Genomic DNA, 23578 nt, shown 5'->3' with positions numbered 1-23578 from the left:
ATCTTTTCTCCATGTTTGTCTAAACAGAGCTTTTCTTTTAAATGTTACTAATATTACTTTCAACATTATACATTACAGACATCCCTTACAAGTCAGTACCTATAGCACTATCACGTTTTTTTGACAGTTGCATAGGATTCTACAGCTAGCTAATACATCAGTTTCTTCACTCATTTCCTTATTGACATTCAGATGGTTTTCATGTTTTTTGCCACCACAAACAGTGCTGAAATTATACGGCTATCCTTCTATATAGGTAATTTCCCCCCATAGGATGGGTTCTCAAAAGAATTTTTTGCACTGGAGATCTTTGGCTACACAGGTGCCATCCGCAGAATCTAAACAACTGTGAGCATGTAGCAGAGTACTAGCTGATTAAATAAATGTGTAAATAGGATATAATCATGCTTCCTATTGACTCTTTTCTCTTAGACCCTTATTCTGTAAGTCTGGGTTGGAGCCTGGACGCCAGTATTTTTTAAAAGCTCCATAAACCGCGCTCTGGATAATACGTGTTGCTTATCTTTTGCATCACCATGTGAGTACTGATACGTAACATTTGGGAAGGAAGCGTGATTGTATCCTTACTTACACAATTATTTAATCAGCTAATATTCTGCTACATGTTCACAGTTGTTTAGATTCTATGGGTGACAGCTGCATAGCCAAAGATCTCCCCAGCTAAAGATTGCTGTTGAGAAGATAAGATATTTTAATGAAATAATAAAATGTATGGTGAGATTTGAGTAGTATAGGATTTTGAGTGCCTAGAGACCTTTGGGGAGTATAGGTTCCATTTAATTCAACTAATAGGAACTATGGAATATACATAGGCTGTTGTCTTAATGCTAGATCTTGATCTAGTTTGATTAGTCGGGTAACAGCTCATTCAGTCATTTGAGCTATAAAGTTTTTATTACAAATTCGTTTTCTTACAGATGTTCGACAAGGACTGATAGGAGTTGGCCTGATAAATGTAGAAGATCGCTCAGGAATCCTTACTCTAGATAAAGGTATTAGTATTAGTTTTGTATATACTGTTGCTGTATCATTAAAGCCCGTTTTGTTCTTTATGCTTTTGTCAACTTGAAGGGGAAGCTTCAAATCCATGGTTCTTTTTTTTTTTTTTTTTTTTTTTTTATAATTTTATTTATTTTTTCCCCCAAAGCCCCAGTAGATAGTTGTATGTCATAGCTGCACTTCCTTCTAGTTGCTATATGTGGGACACGGTCTCAGCATGGCCAGAGAAGCGGTGCGTCGGTGAGCGCCCGGGATCCGAACCTGCGCCGCCAGCAGCGGAGCGCACACACTTAACCGCTAAGCCACAGGGCCGGCCCAAATCCATGGTTCTTGATCCCTTGTTTCTGAGTGCTCACAAAGCGCTCTGGGTGGGTGTTTTTGCTACAGTGATTATTCAGAAGAGATTAATCCTCCTTTCTGTCCGTATGTGTAGCAGCAGTTCTCAAGCTAGGTTGCATATATGATCAGCTGGGTTGCATATATGATCAGCTGTCAAGCTCTTAAAAAATACTGAAGAGAGGAGCTAAGATGTCGGTAATTTTCCAGAACTCCAAGGCATTCTAATTGTGAAGCCAAAGTTGAGCTTCCCTGACTTACAACTTTACGAATTAAGAGAATATTGGAGAACAGACATTCTCATGTGCTAAATTGTGTTCATACTTTAAGTAAAATTGAAAATGCAAAAATTCAATTCTGCAAACATCTTTTGAGCATGTACTGTGGTTGTGCTAATTGCTAGAGGTAGAAATGGTCCAATTATAGTTGTGTTCTGGGAACAGTGCAAAAGTTGTGAGGGAAGACTTTAGAGGAGAAAATGAGATTTGAATGAGGTTTAGTTGAATAAATTTTTAATTGCCACTTGACTGCATTAAATTTTTCATATAATCTTGTCATTGCAGATTATAACAACATAGGAAAATTCTTAAATAGAATTTTGGGCATGGAAGTGCATCAACAGAATGCATTATTTCAGTATTTTGCAGACACACTTACTGCAGTTGTTCAGAATGCCAAAAAAAATGGGAGATATGATATGGGAATCTTAGGTAAGTGGGGAAATTTTTAAAATGTCGTGTGTATTTCAGATAAAATGTTCTTTTTACACTTATATGTTCCCTTTTCTTGTTCAAGATCTTGGATCTGGAGATGAAAAAGTGAGGAAAAGTGATGTTAAGAAGTTTCTGACTCCAGGATATTCAACCTCTGGCCATGTAGAGTTATACACAGTAAGTTTGGAAAACACATGCACATTCAAGTATAATGTCCTTCTGTGATAGGCACTCACAGAAGTTGAGTTTAACTTAAATTTTATTATTTCTTTTATAGATTAGTGTAGAGAGAGGAATGTCCTGGGAGGAAGCTACCAAGATTTGGGCTGAGCTGACAGGACCAGATGATGGCTTTTACTTGTCATTGCAGGTGAGACTTGTTTCCTTTAAATGTTAACTGTTCAGATATATAATGCGTTTTCACTGCCAGCATTGTAATTAATGTTTGTTTCGTGTTAATTTTCCAGTTATATGTAGCTTTCTCTGTTTTGATAATTTATCATTATAATTGTAGATTTCTCCATGTATGTACTTTTTTTGTTAATATATTTTGAGGGATGTTATCAGATGCGAGTTTCAAATTATTACATATTAGTAGTAAATTGAACCCCTTTTTTCCATAATATAGTGATCTTCTTTAGTCCTAATAATGCTTTATGTCTTAAAGATTCGTTTTTCAGTTACTAACGTAACTACATTCTTTTGTTTAGTACATCATATATCACTTAACAACAGGGATACATTTTGAGAAATGCGTCATTACGCAGTGTTGTCATGCAAACATCATAGAGTGTTCTTACACAAACTTAGATGGTACAGCCTACTGCACACCTAGGCTACATGGTATTAGTCTCATGGGGACTACTATCATACGTGCGATCTGTCGACCGAAACGTTGTTATGCAGTGCATGACTGTATTTACCTGTGAACAGAGCTAAGGCGGGGGGGTCGGTAGGGAGAGGAATATGTTTATATGTACATGTAGACATATATATACTCACAGAAATGCATGCCTACATACATTCATACATGATACAATATCTTGAATTCATGTTTGTCATGTTCAAGACTATGGAATTTTTATCTCACCTTTTCTTTGATATTTATCTGTGTCTTCTTTCTTTCCTGCTAATAATCCTTATTCTCCAGGGCACACAAGATGATAAAATCTCCAGGGCACACAGAATGATAAAATATTACGGATACTACATCTAATATTCCTGAAAATAATTTTTAAAAAAAAGAACCTTGGGGCCGGCCCCAGTGGCTCAAGCGGTTAAGTGTGCACACTCCTCTGCGATGGCCTGGGGTTCGCCATTTCAGATCCCGGGCGCACACCGACACACTGCTTGTCAAGCCATGCTGTGGCGGCGTCCCATATAAAGTGGAGGAAGATGGGCATGGATGTTAGCCCAGGGCCAGTCTTCCTTAGTAAAAAGAGGAGGATTGGCAGATGTTAGCTCAGGGCCGATCTTCCTCACAAAAAAATAAGTAAGTAAATAAAAATAACCTTTTTTGGCATATACTTCCCCATTCTCTCATTTTAAAAGGTAGTTGTTTCTTTGAGAAGATAAACAAAATTGATGAACCCTTAGCCAGACTCACTAAGAAAGAGAGAAGCCTCAAATAAATAAAATTAGAAATGAAAGAGGAGCGTTAACAACAGACACCACAGAAATACAAAAGATTATAAGAGAATAATATGAAAAACTATATGCCAACCAATTGGACAATCTAGAAGAAATGGATAAATTCTTAGACTCATACAAACTCCCAAAATTGAATCAAGGAGAAATAGAGAACCTGAAGAGACCAATCACAAGTAAAAAGACTGAAACAGTAATCAAAAACACCCCAAAAAATAAAAGTCCAGGACCAGATGGCTTCTCTGGAGAATTTTACAAAACATTCAAAGAAGATTTAATACCTATCCTTCTCAAACTATTCCAAAAAATAGAGGAAGATGAAACACTTCCTAACACATTCTATGAGGCCAACATCACCCTGATACCAAAGCCAGACAAGGACAATATAAAGAAGGAAAATTACAGGCCAATATTGCTGACGAACGTAGATGCAAAAATCCTCAACAAAATATTGGCAAACCGAATACAGCAATACATTTAAAAGATTGTACACCATGATCAGATGGGATTCATACCAGGGACGCAGCGATGGTTCAACACCTGAGAAGCAATCAGTGTGGTACACCACATTAGCAAAATGAGGAACAAAAATCACATGATCATCTCAATAGATGCAGAGAAGGTGTTTGACAAGATACAAAATCCATTTATGATAAAAACTCTCAAAAAATGGATATAGAAGGAAAGTACCTCAACATGATAAAGGCCATATATGACAGACCCACAGCCAACATCATACTCAACGGGGAAAAACTGAAAGCCATTCCTCTGAGAACAGGAACGAGACAAGGATGCCCAGTCGTGCCACTCTTATAATCAACATAGTACTGGAGGTTTGGGCCAGAGCAATTAGGCAAAAAAAAGGAACAAAAGGAATGTAAATAGGCAACGAAGAAGTGAAACTCATGCTGTTTGCAGATGACATGACTTTATATATAGAAAACCCCAAAGAATCCATTGGAAAACTATTGGAAATGATCAACAACTACAGCAAAGTTGCAGGCTACAAAATCAACTTACAAAAATCAATTGCATTTTTATATTCTAATAACAAACTAACAGAGAACTCAAGAAGACAATCCCATTTACATTCGCAACGAAGAGTATAAAATATCTAAGAATATATTTAACCAAGGAGGTGAAAGATCTATATGGTGAAAACTGTAAGACATTATTGAAAGAAATCGATGATGACATAAAGAAATGGAAAGACATCCCATGCACATGAATTGGAAGAATAAATATAGTTAAAATGTCCATACTGCCTAAAGCAATCTACAGATTCAGTGCAATCCCATTCAGAATCCCAATGACGTTCTTCACGGAAATAGAACAAAGAATACTAAAATTCATATGGGGTGACAAAAGACCCAACTAGCCAAAGCAATACTGAGAAAAAAAGAACAAAGCTGGAGGCATCACATTCCCTGACTTCAAAATATACTACAAAGCCATAATAATTAAAACAGCATGGTACTGGTGCAGAAACAGACTCACAGATCAGTGGAACAGAATTGAAAGCCCAGAAATAAAACCACACATCTACGGACAGCTAATCTTTGACAAAGCTGCTAAGAAAATACAAGGGAGAAAGGAAAGTCTCTTCAATAAATGGTGTTGGGAAAACTGGACAGCCACATGCAGAAAAATGAAAGTAGACCATCTTCTTTCGCCGTACACAAAAATTAACTCAAGATGGATCAAAGACTTGAAGGTAAGACCTATAGCTATAAAACTCCTGGAAGAAAATATAGGCAGTACACTCTTTGACATCGGTCATAGGGGGATCTTTTCGAATTCCATGTCTGCACGGACAAGGGAAACAAAAGAAAAACAAGTGGGACTTCATCAGACTAAAGAGCTTCTGTAAAGCAAATGATACCAGGATCAAAATGAAAAGACAACCATCAGCTGGGAGAAAGTATTAGCAAAGCTTATATCTGACAAGGGGTTAATCTGCATAATATATAAAGAACTCACACAACTGAACAACAAAAAAACAGACAACCCGATCGGAAAACGGGCAGAGGAAATGAACAGACATTTTTCCAAGGAAGATATACAGATGGCCAATGGGCACATGAAAAGATGTTCAACATCATTAACCATCAGGGAAATGCAAATCCAGCAACACTAAGATATCACCTCACACCCGTTAGAATGGCTATAATCACCAAGACAAAAAATAACAATGTTGGAGACATTGTGGAAAAAAGGGAACCCTCATTCACTTCTGGTGAGAATGCAAACTCGTGCAGCGTCTATGGAAAATAGTATGGAGATTCCTCAAAAAAATTAAAAATAGAAATACCTTATGGGGCCGGCCCCAGCACTTGGTTAAGTGTGCGCGCTCTGCTACTGGCGGCCCGGGTTCGGAACCCCGGGCACGCACTGACACACCGCTTGTCCGGCCATGCTGAGGCTGCATCCCACATACAGCAACTAGAGGGATGTGCAACTATGATGTACAACTATCTACTGGGGCTTTGGGGAGTAAAGGGAGGTGAAAAAAAAGGAGGAGCATTGGCAATAGATGTTAGCTTAGGCCTGTTCTTCCTCAGCAAAAAAAGAGGAGGATTCCTCAGCAAAAAAAGGAGGATTAGCATGGATGTTAGCTCAGGGCTGATCTTCCTCAAAAAGAAAAAGAAAAAAGAAAGAAATACCTTATGGTCCAGCTTTCCCACTACTGGGTATCTATCCAGAGAACCTGAAGTCTATCCAAAGAGGCTTATGCACCCCTATGTTCATTGCAGCATTATTCACCATAGCCTAGAAGTGGAAGCAACCTAAGTGTCCCTCGACTGATGATTGGATAAAGAAGATGTGGTGTATATACACATACGTGCGCGCGCGCGCACACACACACACACACACAATGGAATACTACTCAGCCATAAAAAAGACACAGTCATCCCATTTGCAACAACATGGATGGACCTGGAAGGTATTATGTTAAGTGAAATAAGCCAGACAGAGAAAGACAAACTGCCTAATTTCACTCACATGTGGAGGATAAACTAACACACGGACAGAGAGAACAATAATGTACAATAATGTACAACTAAAAGTTCACAATGTTATAAACTATTATGACATCAATAAAACAGTTGTACTATTTCTGTATTGTCAGCATGTGGCAATTATATAGCATACTCTTAACCCTTATTTCGTCTTAATTCTACAAGTAATTAATTTATATTTAATGCTCACCACTCATTTGTCCTTAAGTTAATATCTGTCTAGTCATTTTGTTTGGCTAAAGCCCATTCTGTAGCAGATTCCTCAAGAAGGGCTGATGGGAACATTACTCCCTGAGTCTTTGCACGCTGATAAGTTTGTCCATGCCTTTGTACTTGAAAGACGATTTTACAGTCATGAAATCGTTAGTTCACATTTTCTTCCCTTGAATATTTTAATATGCTACCACTTATTCTTCTGAGATGAAGAGTTGCTGTCAAAGTTTGACGGTGCTCTGCTTTTCTTTCCCTTTTTACTTTAGTTGTTCTTTTTTGTCTACATGCCCTAAAGGAGTCTCTCTTTAAAGTTTGGTAATTTTATTAGAGTATATCCTGATATTAGTCATTGATAGTCAGTCTTCTCGGGTATGTGATATGCTCTTTCAATCTGTAATTTCAAATCTTTATTTCAGAAAGCTTTCTGGATTATTTTTTTTTTGCAAAGTTTGTAATATTTGTTTTCCTTGAATTTTTCCTTTACCAGAACTCTTCTTATCCGTTAGATCTTTGCCTGTCTTTAATATTTCTTATTTTCTCTTGAATTCTTTTTATCTCTTTTTTTCCTTTCTTTTTCTTTAGCAGCTTTATTGAGATACAATTTATATATCATACAATTCACCGACTTAAGTGTATAATTCAATAATTTTTGGTATATTACATTAATTTTTTAAATTGTGGCAAAAGTGTATGACAAAATTTGTCATTTTAATCACGTTTAAGTGTATAATTCAGTGATATTAATTAGATTCACAATGTTGTGCAACCATCACTACTATCAATTTCTAAAACTTTTTCATTATCCCAAACAGAAACTATAACCATTAATGGTTAGTTTAAATACTGACTTCCCATTCCCCCTTCCCACGGCTCCTGGTCACCTCTAATCTACTTTCTGTCTCTATAAATTTGCATATCTAGATACCTCATATAAGTGGAATCATACAGTAGTTGTCCTTTTATGTCTGGTGTTTTTCACTTAGTATAATGTTTTCAAGGTTCATCCATGTCTGAGTGTGTGTCAGAACTTCATTCCTTTTTGTAACTGAATAATATTCCATCGTATGTATATACCACATTTTGATTTTTATTTGCAAATATTTATGGAGTGACCAACTGTAAATGAAGAACTGGTTCCAGACATAACTGCATAGAGGAGACCATATGTGATGATGCCACAGGCAGGGTGAGACTGTCAACTTTTCCCCTAAAAGGTCAGAGAGTAAATATTTTAGGCTTTGCAGGCCATATGTGGTCTCTGCTGACCATTATTATTTTTTTTTCTTTTAATTTTATTTATTTATTTATTTATTTATTTTTCCCCCAAAGCCCCAGTAGATAGTTGTATGTCACAACTGCACATCCTTCTAGTTGCTGTATGTGGGACGTGGCCTCAGCATGGCCGGAGAAGCAGTGCGTCGGTGCGCACCTGGGATCCGAACCTGGGCCGCCAGTAGCGGAGCACGCGCACTTAACCGCTAAGCCACGGGGCCGGCCCCTGACCATTATTTTTTTTTTTTTTTTTTTTTTTTTAAGATTTTATTTATTTTATTTTTCCCCCCAAAGCCCCAGTGGATAGTTGTGTGTCGTAGCTGCACATCCCTCTAGTTGCTGTATGTGGGACCCGGCCTCAGGATGAACGGAGAAGTGGTGCCTCGATGCGCACCCGGGATCCGAACCCGGGCCACCAGCATCGCAGCACGCGCACTTAACCACCAAGCCACAGGGCCGGCCCGTGACCATTATTTTTTGAGTTTGCTTGTTTCTTCCTCTCTCTCTCCCTGCTTTCCTTCCTTAATCTGTTCTTAAGCTTAGGAGCCTCCGGCCAGATTTGGTCCACAGGCTTGGTTTACTCGTCCCTGATCCAGTTTTCCCAGTGGTAACATTTTACAAAACTATAGTATAATTAACCCCAAATGGATTAAAGAGTTGAATGTAAGACCTGAAATTGTGAAACTTCTAGAAGAAAACATAGGCGGTACGCTCTTCAACATCGGTCTTAGCGACATATTTTCAAGCACCATGTCTGATCGGGCAAGAGAAACAATAGAAAAAATAAACAAATGGGACTACATCAAACTAAAAAGCTTCTGCACAGCAAAGGAAACCATCAACAAGACGAAAAGACAACCTAACAATTGGGAGAAGATATTTGCAAACCATACATCTGATAAGGGGTTAATCTCTAAAATATATAAAGAACTCATGCATCTCAACAACAAAAAAACTACCAACCCAATTAAAAAATGGGCAAAAGACCTGAACAGACATTTCTCCAAAGAAGATACGCAGATGGCCAACAGACACATGAAAAGATGTTCAAAATCATTATCGGGAAAATGCAAATCAAAACTACAGTGAGGGGCCGGCCCTGTGGCTTGGTGGTTAAGTGCGCGCGCTGCGATGCTGGTGGCCCGGGTTCGGATCCCGGGTGCGCATCGAGGCACCACTTCTCCGTTCATCCTGAGGCCAAGTCCCGCATACAGCAACTAGAAGGATGTGCAGCTACGACATACAACTATCCACTGGGGCTTTGGGGGGGAAAAATAAAATAAATAAAATCTTTAAAAAAAACTACAATGAGATATCACCTCACGCCCATCAGAATGGCTGTAATTAACAAGACAGGAAACAACATGTATTGGAGAGGATGTGGAGAGAAGGGAACTCATACACTGCTGGTGGGAGTGCAAACTGGTGCAGCCGCTATGGAAAACAGTATGGAGATTGTTCAAAAAATCAAGGATAGAACTACCATATGATCCAGCTATTCCACTGCTGGGTATTTATCCAAAGAACTTGAAAACACCATTGCATAAAGATACACGCACCCCTGTGTTCATTGCAGCGTTATTCACAATAGCCAAGACTTGGAAGCAACCTAAGTGCCCATCGGGACGAATGGATAAAGAAGCTGTGGTATATATACACAATGGAATACTACTCAGCCATAAGAAACGATGAAATCCAGCCATTTGTGACAACATGGATGGACATTTCGGGTATTATGCAAAGCGAAATAAGTCAGAGGGAGAAGGTCAAATACCGTATGATTTCCTTCATTAAGTAGTAGATAATAACAACAATAAACAAACACATAGAGACAGAGATTGGGTTGGTGGTTACCAGAGGGGAAGGGGGGAGGGGGGAGGGCGAAAGGGATAATTCGGCACATGGGTGTGGTGATGGGTTGTAATTAGTATTTGGGTGGTGAACATGATGTAATCTGTGCAGAAATAGAAGTATAATGATGTACACCTGAAATTTATACAATGTTATAAACCAATGTTACTGCAATAAATAAAAACTTAAAAGAAAAACTATAGTATAATATCACAATCAGGATATTGGTACAATTCTCAGATTTCTCTCTTAGATGGGATTTTGATTGGTCTACATAGGGTATTGGTTGTTTTTCATTTGAAATTATTGCTAGAATTTAAACCTTGGTAGATTTTGATGAAAGTGCTGAGCCCCAGCTTCCCTTGAGTGAAGGGACGTGGTAACATAGGTGCTTTGTTACTTCCTGCGTGGCAGCAGGCAGCTGGAGGTGAGGAGCGGTGGCCCTAGGAGAGAGAGGGTTCTGGGAAGGTGCAGCTGCTTGTCTTTGACCCTCCACAACAATAAGCAGATGTGCTTTACAGTGTGTCTAACGTGTTAACTTGAGGAAAACCAGGTCAGGGTCAGGTTTCTTTCCACTGTAGTTTGATGATTTATTTTATAATTGTAATGAGTTAACCTGGCACTGTTGAGACAGATCATACTGTTATATGCTTTAAAGACTCTTCTCTAAGTATAATAGTTTATTGAGCGTTTCACATCAACTGATAAAAAATTTAAAAAGTAATTTTCACTGTAACCATTGTTTTGTAGACTTTGCAGTAATTATATAAACAATGTTCAAATCATTTGAGCAAGTAAAAGACAAAGGATCTTTAATATCCTTGAAGAGAAAAGTGAAATATTAAGTCTTTGTCTTTTATTGGTGTAAGAATTACCTTTTTTTTTTTTCCTTTGGTGAGGAAGATTAGCCCTGAGCTAACCTCTGTTGCCAGTCCTCCTCCTTTTCCTGAAGAAGATTGGCCCAGAGCTAACACCTGTGCACATCTTTCTCTATTTTCTATGTGGGACACCTGCCACAGCATGGCTTGATGAGCGGTACATAGGTCCGGGACTGGGATCTGAACCCGTGAACCCTGGGCTGCTGAAGTGGAGCACACAAACTTAACCACTATGCCACCGGGCCGGCCCTGGAATTATCTTAATATAAAAAGTAGCTCAGCAAACGATTTATATTATAGAGGAGCTGGGAAAATGTCTTTTCTTTGAAACTTCTTTTTCCTTCAGTTTTGTTCTGGAGATTATTGCTTAGAAATTATTCACCGTTCTTTAAAGGAGATATTAATTTTCCAATCTTATTTTTCCTTGAGTTAAATGGGGCTTTTTATAATTTCTTCTTCTCAGGATTTCTTTCATAAGTCCAACTTAAAATAAATTTTAAATATATATTTAAGTTCCATCATTTGTTGAATGTATCCTTTTCTTTCACTTCCTCATACATATTTATGTATTATTTGTTCCACATTTTGGCTTTCTCTTGTCGTAGCTTTTCTTTTTACAGATCCCTTTGTCCTGTGATAGCCATTTCACCCTTACACCAACCGCAGGTTTAGTAGCACTGATGGATTAGGTGAATTCAGAGGACTGTGGGTGATTATTCATTTCTGTTGGAGGTTATATTTCATTATAACTTGAAGGAGAGCAATGTTTTTTCTATTATGAAAAATTCTAAACGTACAGTAGAGGTAAAAGGATTTTCCTGTGAAGACCCTTCGTGCCTATTCCCTAGGTTCCTGCCTCGCGGATCTCTGAGACTCTTTGGGCTGTGAGTCCAGGTACATGGACTAGAACAAGCGAAATTGTCTCCACTGGACATTTGTGCTTTAAAGCTTATTCCAGGGCCGGCCCCGTGGCTTAGCGGTTAAGTGCGCGCGCTCTGATGCTGGCGGCCTGGGGTTCGGATCCCGGGAGCGCCCCGAGGCACCACTTCTCCGTCCAACGCGAGGCCGAGTCCCACGTACAGCAACTAGAAGGATGTGAACCTATGACGTACAACTATCTACTGGGGCTTTGGGGGGAAAAAACTGAATAAATAAAATCTTTAAAAAAAAAAAAATAAAAAAAAAAATAAAGCTTATTCCAGTTTTCTGCCTATGTCTTCAGCCTGCCTCAGAAGTGAGGTCCAGTAGCTTTCCTTTTGGTGAGACTTTGTTAAACTTGGTTCCACACGCAATTGTCATCCTTGCAGTTACGTATTCAGGTACTTACTTGGCAGTGCAGTCTTTCAAAGGGTATTTGCTGATGTGATGGTACAAAAACCAAGTGTGTCTTAATGTGCGCAGTATTGAATATTTATATTTTCTCTCTTTTTTTAATAGATAAGAAACAACAAGAAAACTGCTATCTTAGTTAAAGAAGTGAACCCTAAAAAGAAGCTTTTCTTAGTTTATAGACCAAATACTGGGAAACAGCTCAAATTAGAAATTTATGCTGATCTAAAAAAGAAATATAAGAAGGTACTTTTTTATTTGTACATTATGCTATATAGACTATTTGTTTTATAACAATATTGAAACTATGCTTAGGAGAGCTTTGTGTCTATATATAAAATTATTTTGCCAATTTTTCCTATTTGATTACTAGAAAATTATTTTCAGAAACAAATTTACCTGGTTTTGACACATTAATAGTCTAGTCTTAATGCTTCAACCATTGAGAAACTTGGCAATTTGACTATTTGGAACAGCTTGTATTGTCAGAAAAGGAAGTTTCCGGTGCTAAATACAAAAATTAGAATTTTTTAAATAAAGGGAAGATGTGCAAGACTGAAATTCCTTCCCACCAACTCTTGGTTTTATTGTGAACTGCTATGTTTATCTTTTGCAGTGATTTCTAGAAAGACAGTAAATGGCTGTTTTTCCTAACATTGCTTTTAATTATTATTTTATTATTATTACTTTATATTATTATTCTTCCTAGCCATTTTCACTTGAAAACAATTATAAATAAGCTAGGTATTTGACAAATTTATTACATAGGATGAACCTAATGACAGAACTTTATGAATGGTGTTCAGCTACAACCAGTAGCAAGGACCAGCTTTTCTGATAGAAATGATTTTGTTAGCTTTAGAGACCAGATTAGGCAACCAATTTGTTTAAAACAATACTGTTTCAACAGCGTTTCTGTCTTATTTTCACAGGTAGTGTCTGATGATGCCCTGGTCCATTGGTTAGATCAGTATAATTCATCTGCAGATACTTGTACTCATGCTTATTGGTTAGTGTCTTCATGTTTCTCATCATCTATTCCAAAGTGTGATCAAGATTTAATTTAAACACTCCTTCACTCTTTAGCTATGTGAACCTATAAGTATGTGAACAGATTATTGTTATGTGTCATTCTTTTAATCAGAAGTACTTGTTGGATGTGTGTGGACCACACACTGTTTAGGTGTCCCCTTTGCTCTTCACTGATGCTTTTTACTTCCAACCAACTGTTGTCTGGCAGCATGGACTTAACTATCATTCTTAGTGTTAAGACTTACTTTTTCTCTCTTCTTCTCTCTTCCTTCCCTTCCTCTCTTTTTTTTAAAAACAGCTGTGCCAGTGTCCCAAGTCAGTTTTATTTTTTATTTTATTTTATTTTATTTTATTTTTGTGAGGAGGATCGGCCCTGAGCTAACATCTGCCAATCCTCCTCTTTTTGCTGAGGAAGACTGGCCCTGGGCTAACATCCATGCCCATCTTCCTCCACTTTATATGGGACGCTGCCACATCATGGGTTGACAAGCGGTGCGTCGGTGCGCGCCCGGGATCCGAACTGGTGAACCCCGGGCCGCCACAGCAGAGTGCACGCACTTAACTGCTTGCGCCACTGGGCCGGCCCCTCAGTTTTATTTTTAAGGCTAGGGAATTTCTAGGAAACTGCAGAGATGCCTCAGGTAGCTGACAGCACCAGAAAACTATATGTTGTTGAGCCCTCGAGCTGATCCTTCTGTGCTACTAGGCTAGCCAGAGGTGTGTTCTTTTAAGTCGTTGTGTAATACCCCTTACAGTGTTCATCTCAGGACCTCGTACAGGGTATTTTCATACTTTACAAATCTTAATTCTCTTCAATGTTTTCTTACCCATTAAATAGATAATGGAGTATATGACTCACTTTATGAAAAGGGATGTAGGATATAGATGAATTTTAGCTAGGTTTTTTTTTTAAACACACTTAGGTAGATCAGTTTGCTTTGATGTGAGCAATGCTTTCTGTTTGCATTTTGAGAGTAAATTAGTACTGTTGGAAATTAGGAAAAGCCTTTTTTTTTTTTTTTTTTTTAAGATTTTATTTATTCAGTTTTTTCCCCCCAAAGCCCCAGTAGATAGTTGTATGTCATAGGTTCACATCCTTCCAGTTGCTGTACGTGGGACTCGGCCTCACGTTGGACGGAGAAGTGGTGCCTCGGGGCGCTCCGGGATCCGAACCCGGGCCGCCAGCATCAGAGCGCGCACACTTAACCGCTAAGCCACGGAGCCGGCCCAGGAAAAGCCTTTAAGATAAAATATTTTAAAAGTTAACCTACGAAAGTTCTCTAAAATATTTGCTTTGAGTTTTAGCAAAAAGTGCCTTTTATTACAGTGCATTAAATACATCTTGAATTAATACTAGAAAGATGTTTTTATTGGTAAATTGTGAAAATAATCTTAACCATAAAATTTTGATATGTCTTCCTTTTTCACAGTTTTTGAAAAATTTATGTATGGTTTAATTTTTTTGTTTGCTGAGGCCTTTCCCACCTATCAGATTTATTTATTTATTGGGGGCCCGGCCCCGTGGCTTAGCGGTTAAGTGCGCGAGCTCCGCTGCTGGCGGCCCAGGTTCGGATCCCGGGCGCGCACCGACGCACTGCTTCTCCCGCCATGCTGAGGCCGAGTCCCACATACAGCAACTAGAAGGATGTGCAACTGTGACATATAACTATCTACTGGGGCTTTGGGGGAAAAAAATAAATTAAAAAAAAAATTTATTTATTTATTGGTAGTTTAATAGTATAGGAATAACTGGCAGGATTATTTTATAAGCTGGCATTCCTACAGTAAACTAATGGATGTTAAAATGGCAAATGCTTAAATGGATATCAAAACCAGTAAGTCAGCCCTTTTATAGGGAGTCAGGCCCCAGAAATAACTGTAATTTTAAAAATCAGTAATGATACCTTTAATAGGAAAGGATAATCCAATATGTCAAAAGGATTGTAATCTAAGAAACTGTCAGTAAAGGCAATGATGCTTCAAATTTTCCATTTGAAATTTGGGCAGACTTTGTAAGCCTTTTGTGTGTGTGTATGTGTGTACATGTATACGTATATTTTATATATATGTTTTCCCCCCATCTATCCTAGGCGTGGCAATTGCAAAAAAGCAAGCTTGGGATTAGTTTGTGAAATAGGTCTTCGTTGCCGCACCTATTATGTATTATGTGGCTCAGTACTGAGTGTCTGGACAAAAGTTGAGGGTGTTCTAGCATCTGTCAGTGGCACAAACGTGAAAATGCAGATAGTTCGGCTAAGAACAGAAGATGGACAGCGGATTGTAGGTGAGTAATTTTTTTTGCTTTGAGCTGTGGGGAAAAATCAGATTCTGTTTCCTTCTTATTTTGCTTCTAACATCTTAGAATCTCAGCATCTATTCCAGTAGTGGGGTGGAGCTTACTTGACTTGTTCTTAAGCGGTCAAACAGAAGGTAAGCCTTTGAATGGACGTTGTTGATTCTGGCTGAATCTGACGTGGTCGTCTGTTTTACGCTGCTCCCAGCTCCTCTTGCTCCCCTTCCTCACCGTGCTCTCTGCAGGCTCCCTGATGTGAGGACCAAGCTCGGCCTCTTGCCCAGGATTCTCTACCTGGTAGAATATAAAAGTCTACATTGTACGTTCATTGAGCCAGATTGAGACTATGGAACTCAAAGCCATTGTGCACAGAGGATGGACTGGAGTCCTGCAGGGAGCAAGGGCAAACCAGGCTAGCTGTTCCCACCATTCACCTCATTACAGGCTTCATGGGCATCCATCCAGTTACTGCACTTTCCCTATTGCTTTGTCTTTGTTTCCTTTGCAACAGCCTTCCTCTGTATCATGGATTGCTGATTGGCAGCCTGTGGGCCAAAGTCAGTCCATGAACATTTTTTTGACCCTCAGGTGTTTTTTGTTATTTCAAGTTTTCATTTGAATTAGTTGCCAACATAAAAGCAAAAGCCTGGATTTTCGTCGTCTTTTAAAAAACCACAGCAGCTCCTCTGGAACGTTGAGCCCCTAGTCCCACACAGGAGGAGTCAGAGTTCCTGTACTCAGGGCATAGACTCTTCCAGTTTGCTAACATCCACACTCTGCCCACTTAGAAGTTACCTGCTTTAGTAAGCATTTGAATTTGCAACCACTATTCTGTCGTCTTTTTGGTACAGTGGTGCATGCCAAAGAAGGTGGTGTTCACATAGGTTTGTGGAGCTGCAAAGATTGTAGATAGAAAGGTACCATACTTGACCTCTGTTCCTCCACCAAGAAGATGGTGTTACACTAGACACATGCGTATGCTCAGGTATTTGTGGGTAACGCTGCTGAGGAATTGGGTTACTTACTAAGGGGCTATCTTAGTTATTAGATATTCATTTAGTTTTTGTGTGGAGTCTTGTTCATTACACTTAATATTATGCCTCCTTAGAATTTGCTGTGAAGCTGTAAAATACGGTCTGGTTTCTCCTGGATGCAACCTTTATAAATTCTTGTTTCTAATTGCAGGTTTGATCATTCCTGCAAATTGTGTGTCTCCTCTTGTAAATCTCCTGTCAACTTCAGACCAGTCTCAACAGCTTGCGGTCCAACAGAAACAGCTCTGGCAGCAGCGTCACCCCCAGAGCATCGCCAACTTAAGCAACGCATAAGAACAGACAGGTTTCAACATGGATGTATCTGAAATGCTGTTGAAGCATATCATTTGCATAAAAATCAGGGACAGTTTCCAAAGAATTATAATTTTTTTCAGTTGTGCTCTCTCTAGTTAATTTTTTTGGGAATAAGGACAAACCTGGAATAGATAGCAAAACTGAAAATCAGCGGTGCCGATGGTGGTCCACATGTCTTTCCTTTTGCTTTTCCCATGGTACTTCCCATATGCTTTCACTTTGGGTGAGCAGAGGGGTATGTGCGCGTGCGTGTGTGTCAGTCTGTTTGTTTGTTTGTGAGTTTCTTAAAGGCTACGAACCACACTTGGTTTAAAAATGCTTGGAACTTCCCAAACTGGCTTTACTTTATGTTATACAGTGCTCAGGGTTAATGCAGTACATCCATGCCATTGCTGTGGGAGTTATCCCCGGATGCATGTGTTTTGAGTCTATAAATATAGCAAATATATATTGATTTCTTTTTCCAACTTATTAAATAATAAGTTTATTAAAGCATGAAATGAAAGGTTGCATATCATGCATTCAGGTTCTTTTCTAGTTCTTGTTCTGACAGTGCATGTCTTTGAAAGCATGCGTAAACAAGATTAACACAGAAGTCAAGTAACGGAGAGAAACATTTGTAGGTGTACAGCATTGGTTATTGCATTTTTCTAGTGTTTATACCTGGGTATTGCTTCTAACCCTGCAAATCCCTTTCCTCCCCACCTCCCCATTCTCTGTGCCCCAGGTTTCTTGTCAAGGTAATGAGGACATACTTTTTTTTTATGATAAAACTCTTAAAAGTTAATTTTAATGTATTAATAGTATTCCTAATGTGCTGCAAAATGGCTACAAGCCTGCTTTTCTTAAAATTACATTTTCCTTAACTTAAAGATAGTTTTAGAAAGAAGTACAAATTGGCTTCCATCTTGCAAGCAATCTTTTTTTTACTTCATTATCTTAATTTGCTTTGTCACTTATAAAAAAGGAAACCGTACTTGAGTTGTAAATTAGACAATGAGGAAACACTTGAGGCTTCTGCTGTATGTTTATTTCCTGTTGTTATTGTTGTTACCCAGTAACTTGAATATTGTTTAATGTGTTGTAAGACATTGTAGAGTTTATCTCAAGCTGTTAAAAATGGTAATGTACAAATGTGAATAGACACTTATCTATAATATGGGTAAGTTTTGTTTTGCCTATAATAGATGTTTATAAAAACAAGTGAGGGGACAATTGGTCTTTTTGTTTCCTTTTTTTTTTCTTTCCTTTTTTTTGCTTGCACAGGTTGCACTATTGAAAAATTGAGATTGTATAAACCTGGTCAAAAGCTGCAAGATAACCACAGTCTTGTAGATGTCAAATAAAAAGTTATTATACTAACCAGAAGTGGACTCTTGTTTAGGCCCTCACCACCTTCAGAAGTAGTCTGTGATGGGGATTCTGCAGAACTTGCGTGTTGCTCAGCATTCCAGGTAGCCTTATATTTTGGCTTAAAACTTACCCCTCAAAACTGAGATGGTGTTGAGGAAGGGGTAAAGTGGTAGTACTTTTGAGCGTTACTCAAGTTGAATTGTTCTCCTTTGTTACTTTTTAAACTCCTTGCAGAATCGAGTGAGATGTACGTTAAGTGATGGAAAGCTAGTACTTTCATCCTCTTGTGTTTCTTTAAGCCTGAGTTTGATTATGTTAAGTTTACCCTAAGTTTTCTTTCTTTGGATTTATTTATTCTTGATGCCTAAAAGAACAAATTGAGAATAATTTCTCTTCTTTGGCATATTTTGCCCAGTGGATGCAACTTTTATCCTCAGTCTAGTCTTTGTATCTCAGGCAGTGATCCATATGAATATCAACTAATGTCCCTTATTACGGCCGCTAGACCCAACTGGCAGCCAAGAGCGGAATTGTCCCACCTGCAGCAACACTTCCCAATTAGTTCTATTTTTAAACCAATAGCCCAGTCAGCTTCCATCGACATACTGTGGTGAAATGAGGCTGGGAAGGGAAGCATAACAAACCTGCTCCCTCCAGTGAGACAAAATGGCAGGGTTGGGGCAGATAGACTCTCATAGGCTGTTGGCCTAATTTCCTTCTTCTGTGTAAGAGGGCATCTGTTAGCAGGTTGTAGTTTTTTCCCAACAGCATCAGTATGAGCATTCTTTAGCATGCAATTAGTTGACCTCCATAGTTCATAATATGTTTGCTCTTGGGATAGCTGTCTTGATACAAAGGGGCATATATATGTTCTGTTCTTTGTAGAACAACTTCCTTTTGCTTTTTAAAAATAAGGTCCAGAAATAAGGCCTCTGAAAACTCACGAAGTAGACCTCAAAAAGGCAACCAGTGTAAATGGATGGAGAGCTGAGGTGCCACGTGCCCTTGCCCATCATGGTGTGTGTGCATGTGAGCACTGAGTCTGCTGCACTTCCCTCTGGAGGTGAACAGATGACCTTTACACTGTGCCCTTATCCAAGTCAGTAAGTTCAGGTTGGCCAACATGGGGAAACCCAGCATTCGAGGTCCCCCTTTGTCAAAAAAAATCAAGTCTTAACAACAGGGAGCTTCTGTAAAACAGGTCCATGTGTTTCAGGATCTGAATGCCACGTCTGAACCCAGGGGCCTTGTTGAACCCAATGTGAGTCCATTTGGCCTCTGCAATGCCTTTTCTCCCTTTTTAGCAATATGGCTCTGAGCACAAAGACTTGATTGTAAATCATGTTAGTGTTTTCAGAGTTTACAGTGTTGATTGTACTGAAAACCACTTCCCGAGTCCAGAGCTGCTCGAATGGAATCTCAGGGGGAATTAGTGTTCCCCCAATTTAGCAACCTCCATACCACACCGTCTCTATCTGCACTTAAGTGGGACTATCCAGATATGTATCAATGATGTGAATTCCTAAAAGTATTAACAAAGTATTTCTTTAAACACAACTTGATCAAAAAGTAAATATCTTAAGCAGTTTTCCCTTTTTGCTGCTAAATTACAGATACACTCTTCAGTATCTTTTCTTTACATCTGTATATGTTAGCAAGAATCTGCATCCAAAGCAATGTAGTGTGTGTATGTATATGTATATTTATTCCAATCCCATTAATTAGCACTTCAGAAACCTTTTTGAGTTGCAAAAATAAACTTTTTAGTTTTATTTTGCTTCATCTATAAAGGTAAAAAAAGTTCTAGATTACCAAACTCCAGGGGAATATAATATTTTAGAGGCACTATTTTCTGGCTATAGCCCTTGGGCATTTATTTGCTAATCTCCATGTGATGCTATTAGAACAATGTCTAACAGGCATGACAGGAAAGGGTACCAGGACAGCATTTACAATAATGGGAGCCTTTTCCTCTACTCCCTCCATTTTCCAGTTTAGCATGAGGGAAAAAAGCAATAGATTAGAAATGATTGTTGCATCTCAGTTTATGAAAGTAGGAGCAGAGGAAAAGTATTTTTCCCCTGGGTTCTTTTCTTGATAAGATATTCAGAGAAAGGTCTTTATCTAAATACTCTCATTTTAAAAATGTACCTGAGTGATATTTGATCGTTTCTAAGAATGGTGCTACATAACAGTTGCTGTGAGGCTGGGATCCGGTTAGTAGATGTTTGGTCAGTTCGGGCGTCCTGGTGACAAAGGCAACCACTGTGATGATGGGCATTTGTTGACTCCCCTTCCTGTGTCTGGGGTCTCCCCAGCTCACACCATACCCATGCACACGCACTGTGCACACTTTGCTGCTGGAATTCAGCAAGCAGTCTGTGTCGTGGCTACAGCTGCGAACAAAAACCATTTGTAAAAATTCCTCATGGGATGCCAATTGTCTAATACAAGTGCAGTGTCTTTTTTAAGGGCATATTAGCGAAGGAAATGCATCTAGATACCTGCAACTCAAGCTAGCTAGTAATCTTCTTCTGAGTACTTGAGGTGAAACCCAAAACCCACCTTCTAATTGTATGCTGTACTTATATATATGTACATAAATGTGTATATATAGAGATGTTGAGTTCTTTTGAATTCTGAATGTAAATATTTCTTGTAAATTGGGATCCTACCCGCTTGTTTTTCCCTTTTCCCTCCTCCTTTCAATCCTATTTATTCTTTTCTTGACTTCCCATACGGGGCATCTTATAATTTTTTTTTTTAATGAAGAAAAGTATGAAAAACTTCTTAGTTGAATTTGTTCATATATTTTAGAATTCAGTTTTGCATCTTTACTATAGAATTCCTATGTCTGTTTTGTGTTAATATTTTTCAACATGCCTGATTGTGTTTTGCAGTAGTATTACAAATTTTTACTGTGTGCAATGCATTGTATTGGGGAGAATGTACTTGAGTGCAATTTCTGATACTGTCATTATATGACTAGTTATGCTCATTTATGTTGCTCTTTGGAAGCTATAGTGAGCCTGATGTTTTCACATAAAAAAATTTCTTCCCAAGACTTGTTTAAGCTCCTCTAACTTCTTCAGTGCATTTGGGATCAAACTTAGCTCTTCAGTAAACCCGACTTGTTCCTACCCTTGCAATTTTTCAGGCCTGCACCAAATCCTTCACCTGTGTGACTCTCCAGCTGAGAGGAAAATCTTGCAGATCCTTAACAGTGATTTATGGCCTGCTGCTGCTGCAAATTTTCTATGTTTCTTTAAGAAGTTGGGCCTATACTTTTAACGTACAAATAATAATCAGAAATTTACTTTGCAATGAGCACAGATAATCTGCTTCTACTCTCATCTGTTAAGGATATTTATAGCAGGTGGGGAGAGAGGCCTGGTACATGCTGGTGTCCACATTGACAAGTAACATTAGAGAATGTACTTTAAGGAACAATTGTCTTCCAAAAGAGAGCAACACAACTGCTGTGGAGGCTTCCAGGAGCCTCCAGCTCATGGGTTGATTCTGTGCTGAGGGTAAAACAGGCAGTTAACCATAGAAGGACTGGCTATTAGTATCGCTGAGCTGCTCTCCCCACCAGGGTGCTGGTGGATTCATCTTGACAGGATCAGCCATAAACCTAGGAGCTGAGCTGGATTAAGACATTCTTAACGATTAGTGTTGTCAGTTGGGAAGACCCAGAGGTGGCTCGGGAAAACCGTGGTGATCATCACCTGGGAGGCAAATGTTGAGTTTTTCTTTACAGATTTATACCTTTAGGAAAATGTTCCTCAGAACTTTCAGGAAAGATTGCCGTGAGCATTTCTTGAGCCTTTCATTCCTGTACACATTTCATTTGTTACTATTGAACTTAGTAGACTTGTTGAAAATTTAAAAGTTGTCTGTATTTAGATAAATCTGGGGAACCTAATTGGTCATGAAATAGGGCCGGTCAGAGATTAGCTCCAGAGTGAATCCCTGCTCACACCCACCCTGCCCAGCTTTCCTTCTCTGGCGCCCGGGGAGCAGTTGAACTGCAGTTTGCAGCAGCAGCCATCCCAGCTGCAGCGAGCTGGCAGGACGCGGTTAAGCTAAGACTACCCCTCTAGTGCAGAGTCGAGCAAGGGACGCGGCCTGGGAAGGTCGGTTCTTTTTGATACTTGCAATTCAGGCTTCCTGGGGGCTCAAGGTCAATCCGCAGGCCCCTTAATGAGCACTCACGGCTTTTCCACCTGCCCTCCCACCCTGAGGGTCCCTTCTTGCTTTGACAGTATTTGTGGCACTGAAGAGGATAAAGAAGCTTGAGCCTTCTTTCTGACTTCCACTTTAGGGGGCAGAGAGCTTTTTTTCTCCGTAGCACATTGCAGTCTCACCACCATCAGAAAAAATCATCCTGTTCCTGGTTTATACTGAATTTGCAAACTACTGATATTATTTTTCAATAACCACTTGTATCTTCCATCAACCATGAGGGGTGGGAAGAGGTACCCTGTATCTCTGCAATAAAACTTTGGCCAGGTTCTACCTCCGCTGAGCAAAGGATACTTTTCTACGTAGGTATAGATCTTCCTCCTCTCCTAACCTGACATGGTGCATCTTGAGACAACATATGATGGAATCCAAAGACAATTTGAAACAAAGGTGGATGTAAACTCTTTTGGTTGTTTTTATTTCGTTCTCTTTTTTTAAATCTCTCTTTTTATATTGCTACTCTATTTTGAATGTCCGTCAGTGTATGAAGGGTACACACTGTTCTGATGATACCGCACTGCTTCATTCTGCCTTCCGTGGTGATACAGTACCAAGTGTCCAGAAATGATTGTTACGACTATTTTGATGTGTAACTTTAAAAATTGGGTCTCATGCAATAAAAATGTATTGGCTGCATTTAGTGAGGTTTACCCTTGCAAGTAAGAAACGATCAACCATGAAGCATAACAAATTCTGTATTTAGTTTTTTGTTGTTATTGTGGGTTTTGTTTTTTGGTGTTTTTTTTTTTTCTTTTTTTGTAAGATTCTTAAATAAATTAAACTGGCTAATATGCTTCTCTCTTTGTGTTTTCTTGGTCTGGGTTCGGAGCCCCCATTTGAGCTGTGACTGTGCCACCATGCTCAACCAGAGAGCTGCTTTCCATTTGGGGGCTTGGACTTCTTTTATGTTGGCATTATATTTTAAATGAGTGATAGAAGACTCCTCACAGTGTGGATAAAACGGAGCCCAGCACTCGTTAGCATACTGCTGCACAGTCAGACAGCACTGTAGGCCAGGGCTGAGGTC

The 23578-nt window shown here is 39.0% G+C and overlaps 1 protein-coding gene across 5 annotated transcripts in view; it reads left to right on the top strand.

The window, feature by feature from the left end:
* SBNO1 (strawberry notch homolog 1) overlaps window positions 1–23342 on the top strand; it is a 61719-nt gene extending 38377 nt beyond the window's left edge. For all 5 annotated transcript variants that reach the window (XM_087423407.1, XM_087423405.1, XM_087423406.1 and 2 more), the window contains 8 exons: window positions 939–1013; window positions 1920–2066; window positions 2152–2246; window positions 2347–2439; window positions 12388–12525; window positions 13212–13288; window positions 15402–15595; window positions 16790–23342. In XM_087423407.1, coding sequence (XP_087279533.1) covers window positions 939–1013; window positions 1920–2066; window positions 2152–2246; window positions 2347–2439; window positions 12388–12525; window positions 13212–13288; window positions 15402–15595; window positions 16790–16932 — 962 coding nt within the window. In that variant the 3' untranslated portion in view covers window positions 16933–23342. The remainder of the gene's footprint in view (window positions 1–938; window positions 1014–1919; window positions 2067–2151; window positions 2247–2346; window positions 2440–12387; window positions 12526–13211; window positions 13289–15401; window positions 15596–16789) is intronic.
* The last annotated feature ends 236 nt before the right edge of the window (window positions 23343–23578 follow it).

Source organism: Ceratotherium simum, chromosome 35, assembly GCF_057802395.1.
Source record: "Ceratotherium simum simum isolate JZ-2026a chromosome 35, ASM5780239v1, whole genome shotgun sequence".
Taxonomy (NCBI): domain Eukaryota; kingdom Metazoa; phylum Chordata; class Mammalia; order Perissodactyla; family Rhinocerotidae; genus Ceratotherium; species Ceratotherium simum.
The sequence above is the reverse complement of the archived record's forward strand: the minus strand, read 5'-3'. Positions and strand labels throughout refer to the sequence as shown.